Raw genomic sequence first — 6,000 nt, 5'->3', positions numbered from 1 at the left:
TTTAAAACATCTCCCCAGTTTCTTACTTGGGGAAAAAAAAGGCCCTTACATAATTTTTTACTGTTACTAATCCTAAATTGTTTAGAATGGAATGACTTGACTTAATGAAGAATGAAACTATTTCCAAAGTAACCGTGGATTAATAGAAGCCTTGAGACAGACCAACTGACCTCCTGTGCTTTTCAGTGCTGTACAGCATCTGAGCCTCAATCTCAGAGAAATCTTGAATGGATTTAGCACCATAATTGTCTTTTGTTACCGAACATCCCGCTCCAGTGGTTTCGGCTATAATGTATTTGTAGGATCCCGTGTCTCCGTGCTAACACTGCTGTGTCCGCTCTGCTGAAGGAAGGCAGCATTCGGGTCGCTCCACTCCCCACTCCCTGAAGGGTGTTCTGAGCTTCCTTTCTGAGATGCCAGTGGGTTTCTGCTAATGACCAGTTCCAGCTTATTGCCAGATTCTGCGATGAGGGGCACAACCAAACAGCAGTCAAAGTCTCTGGTGCGAACGTGGTTTACCTGATTGATGAGAAGATTGATTTTTGTTACCGTTTTAGGGGGAAAAATGAGATCACAAGAGAAAAACATTTATCCTTGAGACTATAGAGCTTGATAAACTATTCTAAGAGAACTGCACAACATAAGACTATTTAACTGTGATGTCTAGTCTGAAGACATCAGTTAAGTTTTCTACTCACTTTTAAACAGAATGTAGCTGAAGGGGATATTTACACTGGTGCTGGCTGTTGCCAGCTTTCACAATGCTCACTCCAATAATGACATTTAACAGCACATAGTTTCTCTGTCTTTCATGGTGTTCATCAATTTAAATGCAGTAAAACACATCTGAAATTTCAATTCAGTTCAAGTCTTCTCTGGTTTCACCTAATATATATAAATTTATATAAAGTATTAGGCTAGTTGAGAAATAATTTGGCTTTTTCATCAGAGTCCATCTTGGCACTGTGATAAGTGTGGCACTGAGTATTACATTATTCCAATTGTGTCAGTCAACACTTGGATTAAACACAAGAAATAATTCTCACATCTGTATCAAGGAAAGCAAGAAAGAAAAATCTGTCTGGAAATGCTGTGGGAAATTCCAGCTTCGTAGTGAGCATTTGTATGTCTCCTTTGGAGTTATAAAATATCTAGCATTCTGAAAGAATTTGTTTCTATAAACCTGACTGCACAGGAAAATCCAGCTTTAGTGCCACTGCATAAAAGTCCAAAGCTCCATGAAGTGGAGCCTCGGTCTTGCCAAGGAAAGAAATCTAAGAAATCTACACAGCACAGCCTGTGGTGCAGAGGAATTATGGTCGTTTGTCCTTCCTGGTCACATCACCCTTCCTACACACATCCCTTCCCAGCAGAAATACAAACAAACTGGTGCTCTTTATTTAAAGTATAATAAGCAATGTAGTTTACAGGGCTGTTCCAAGTAACAAGGCTGCAAAACTGCAGTTTTCCACAGTCACCTCTCCAGAGATGCATACCCAAATACCCCGCAGTGTGCTTATAAACCTTTTTACAAAGTAATCTATATGTCATGTCCCTCCATGCTGAACCTGCACAGTGTCAGAAACATTACCTGTAAAAGTCTGTCATATGGTTTTAAACCTCCCAGATCACCAGGGCCCGCTGGTCTAATGTTTTTAACGTACACTCCTTTTTCCAATAAACCATCTGAGACACTGAACCCAAAGTCTTCTCCATCAGAGTCCTTGTACAGAGTTACCTGTGGAGGAGAGGTGATGTGATGAGAAAGAAAAAAACTTTGTCTCCATTTCTACAAGCATGAGTCAGGTTTTCTTACTAGGATGGCTTTGGTGACATTTTTTTTTTTTCACATTAGAGAGATCACTTACCTACTCTTTGGTACTTACAGTATTAAAGTTGTCCTCATTTTGATATTGTGTTAATATTTTCAGAAGCCACCTTATCCTTTTGTAAATAAACAGCCCTTTACACTTCTGCTTGTCAGCTGTGGTATTTAGCCCACCTTTTCTGGTGTCACTGTTTGATTCTTAGTGTTTTATTTCTCTGTTCTCTAGCTGCCAGGATCTGAGTACAAGATAAGGCTTAGTTTTACTTTAAGTATGAAGACCTGGCCTCAATCAAGCAATTGGCGTTGTGTCTTGCAGTCAAGGGAATAAAGACCATTGTCAGTGTAATCCTGGGTCTAGACCAGGCAGTGGTCCACCCTGTAAAGCCTCACCTCAGAAGTGCTCAGTATAAGAGTTATAATGCAATCTTTTAAGGAAGTACAAATAAGGCTCCTTCTGAAAAAGCTTGCAGGCAGTGTTATTACAGTTACATAACCATGAGGTGGTCGTTCAAAAGTAGGAAATAAAAGACAATAAAATAGTTAGGAGGTTTTTCACGTGTTCAGAAGACAAGTCCTCACAGATAGTTCTGTGAATTCAGCTATTTGACAGATAGAGACTTCTTTGTGGGAAAGTGGCATGCTTAGATTTTTATTTTTCCTTGGTCCTCCTCACATCAGGGGTGCTGACCTATGCAAGTAAATTGTGTGAGTGGTGTGCCAGTGCACAGATACAGTTGCACAGTCAGACCTGTATTTTTACTGCTGTAGCTTGTATCACCTTGAATTCAAAATGCACTGGTTTTATCATACCTTGGCTGATAAAAATGGCAACATTAACTGTTCCAAAATTTTATAATGACTTGGTACAAACAATATTCCATGTGTTGCATCCCTGTGTGTGCACCAGCCTCTGAATGTTTCTGAATTGTGGAATCATTTGAACTGAAGGGGACTTTGGGAAGTCTCTAGTCTAGTGTCATGCTCAAAGCAGGCTGAGGACTTGGCCAGTATTTCACAGAAGGATGCCAAGGCACAGCAGTGCTGGGGCACAGCACTGCTTGGTGCTGCCTTCAGAGAGCAGCTGAGGTGCTGTCTTAATTGCCAGTGTGAAAAGGTATGCCAGAACAGACCAGGTTGTCTCAAAAGAGGAGTAAAGGATTTGGGATTGTTTCCTGCTCTCTGCATTTTTCTTGACTTGGGTTTAGGGGTGTATCAGCCCTGCTTTCACCAGAATGAAATCACACTGACTAGTAAGTTCGGTAGCTGTCCTGGCAGCAGTTGAGAGAGGCTGGATACAAGGGCAGCAGCTGCAGCAGCAGCACCATTCTCTCTGCAGATGTGGATGTGCATGGCAGGGCTGCTGTGAAACATCAGTGTCTTGTGCCGAGCACAAACATCCCCACACGGTGTTCGTCCCTTACTTCACCCCAGCTCATCCTCTTCCCTTATTTTTCTCTCCCTGCTCTTCCCTTATTTTTCTCTCCCTGAACAGCACTGCAAAGCAGAAAGCCACATCTAAGGCTAAAAGTTTTCTTCCTGCCAGTGACATTTTTTGGGTATGAGCTGTCATTTCATACTTCGTAGGGACTGTGGTGTTTAAGTTTTTTGCCTTCTTTTCCCCATCCTCCCCCAAGATATACTCTTGCTGAACCTGTCATATGTCCTCCATCCCTGCATGAACTTTAGGAGTCAATAGGCATTTCAGTTACTGAAAAACCTATCTGCAAATTCACAATAATTCATCATAGAATTATTTTAATTTGTATCAACAGATGCTATATCAACAGGACTCAGGGAAATTCTAATAATTTGGTATGAACAGAAGCTTTTGTTTGTGATATCATAGCATATTTAACATGGCTTTGATGAAAAGTGTGTTTGAAGCTGGTACAAAAGGGCTGTTAGACCACCATTCTGCAAGACTAATAAAAAAAACCAAAAACAACGAAACAGCAGGGAGATATATTTTACTGACAGGTTTGTGTGCACTTCCTGGCAGAAATTAGAAATAACTAGCTCTGTACCAAGACCCTTCTAGACCAAATTATCTTCTAGCAAAGTCACTTTTTTATCCTCATCATCACAAAGGACAGAAGTGCTTTAAGTTAACTGCTTCTTAAAGAAGCCTTGAAAAGTTAATGTAAAAAGGGGATACCATGCCTAGGAGAAGAAGACTTGAAATATTCTGTCCTGTTCTAGCACTGGTGGCACAATTTTTGAAAGTAACTTCCCTTTTCCACTTAGTCTTTTACCCCTTCTTCAGGCACTGGAGTAAAATGGAGCTGGATCCAGCCCCAGATAAACTAGAAAAGCATGTGAAACAAGGGACTGAAGTCATCTAGACTGTATTCTTGTCCTAAGACAAGATCAACTGCACCTAAACCATTTCAGAGATACATTTATCTGTCTTGGTTTTTCAAATCTCCAGTGATTGAGACCCCACAGTTTATTAAAGTAATCCCTTCCAGTCCTTCCAATGTTTTCCTTGGGTATAAACTAAATCACCCCTGCTGAGGCTTAAGCCTGTTGCCATCCACAAAGAACAAGATCACATTATTCTGTCTTTCTCTGCAGTGATGTAAAATAAGGCTTGTTTTTCTCTGGACCCTGTCCATGTGGTCATCATCTTTCTTAAAGTTTCAGATCACAAACTAGACACTATTACACTCAAGACCTTCTCAAAGCCAAACTGCAGTGGAGAATTAACTCACCATGGATGGTGGTCCCATTCGTATGTTCTATGATAGCGTTGCTTTTTCCCCTGTTTTTAGTGAATGAACTATCAGCCACCAGAACACATACAAATACACATCTATGGGAAGAGCCATTACACATTAGTTCACCTTAACTTGTACCTTGTCTGTAGTAATGCACATGCTACTTCATGCCCACCTTGTGAGACAAAAATTGGAGCATTTCAAATGATAAAGGACATGGAAGGGGAGTTTTGCTGTAGAGGGTCAGTGGGAAGTTACTGCAATGGAGCAGGGAAGGCAGGGGACAGGGAGGGGCACAGACCTTGGGAATGGTCATCTGAAGTCTTTTGTAAGCCACAACTTCCACATTTCAAAATATTTTCTGATGTTTGTGGTTCTTCAGATCTACAGATTCTGGATTTTTACAAACTGCTTCCTTTACGGCTATCTTCTCTTGACCTTTGCTGTGTTTAACAGGAGCTCGGAACTTAAAGAAGCTGATGCTGGCTTCAGGGATGAGGTAGCAATTTAACTCTGTTGCATGTTTGACAGCTGTCATATTTTTCAGATGGAAGTCATCTGCAGACAACTTTCTTTTGTATTACAGGTTATAATTTTGGGGCTAATTCTTCCTCGGGCAACATATATTCTTCAAAGAGAATCTCTGATAAAAGCTCTGCTATCTGAAATATTCAATTTCTATTTCATAATGGGTATGGACAAAACCCTTCCATAGGTTCCTCATCTTGATTTGCAGCAGCCCTCTCTGAAGGGAATAAAACTTCAGACTATTCACACAACACCTAAATCATGCTGGTTTATCTGTACTGCTGATCACAACTCTTTAGAAGGTCTGATCTCAATAGCAAAATCTCCATTTGGGTGATTTGTTAGACTTTAAAATTTACATCAGGAGCCTAAGGGAAAAAGAAAGTTGATTTGGAAATTTAATTCATATTTCATAAGCAATTAAATAGTTACAAATTTTAAACACAAGCTTATACATTTTGAGTCTGTGCCTATGCCTCTTCTCCCTCTTAAATATATGGGAAAATGCTTAATTTAAATTCATACATCTTGCACAGATCAGCTATTGAGATATTTTAACTGACTGTAATTTTAGGTTAATGACTACTTGCAATAATAATATTGAAAAATTATCTGATCATAGTGCATATTTTTGCTCTCAGAGGAATGTGTGCTCTATGAAACTTCTAAAAAATGGTCTGCTATGATTTTTAGAAAAATGTTCATCCATATTATTATCTAAGTAGATGAAATCATTAAAGGCATTCATTAAATTTGGGTACTGATATAGCAGTACACTATCCAGCCAAATTAAATGTTATTAAACCATCTAGAACAAATGTTTGAAGAGATCTGTAGGACACTTATCTCAATCCTAGTTTGCTCAGGACAAAGACAGTTCAAGTGCACCGCTGGTGAATGCAATGCAGAAAGAAAGAGCAGTGAAGA

At 39.8% G+C, this 6,000-nt stretch overlaps 1 protein-coding gene across 7 annotated transcripts in view; it reads right to left on the bottom strand.

Annotated features, from left to right (window-relative positions):
* Positions 1 to 285: 285 nt before the first annotated feature.
* The window catches only part of LOC131591740 (glutamate receptor-interacting protein 1), a 311,658-nt gene continuing 305,943 nt past the window's right edge, over positions 286 to 6,000 (bottom strand). For all 7 annotated transcript variants that reach the window (XM_058862751.1, XM_058862756.1, XM_058862750.1 and 4 more), the window contains 2 exons: positions 1,592 to 1,738; positions 286 to 519 (listed from right to left, as the gene is read on the bottom strand). In XM_058862751.1, the coding sequence (XP_058718734.1) occupies positions 286 to 519; positions 1,592 to 1,738 (381 nt within the window). The remainder of the gene's footprint in view (positions 520 to 1,591; positions 1,739 to 6,000) is intronic.

The sequence above is a fragment of the Poecile atricapillus genome, chromosome W, assembly GCF_030490865.1.
Source record: "Poecile atricapillus isolate bPoeAtr1 chromosome W, bPoeAtr1.hap1, whole genome shotgun sequence".
NCBI classification, from domain to species: domain Eukaryota; kingdom Metazoa; phylum Chordata; class Aves; order Passeriformes; family Paridae; genus Poecile; species Poecile atricapillus.
Note: the sequence above shows the minus strand (reverse complement) of the source record. Positions and strands in the feature narration are given on the sequence as shown.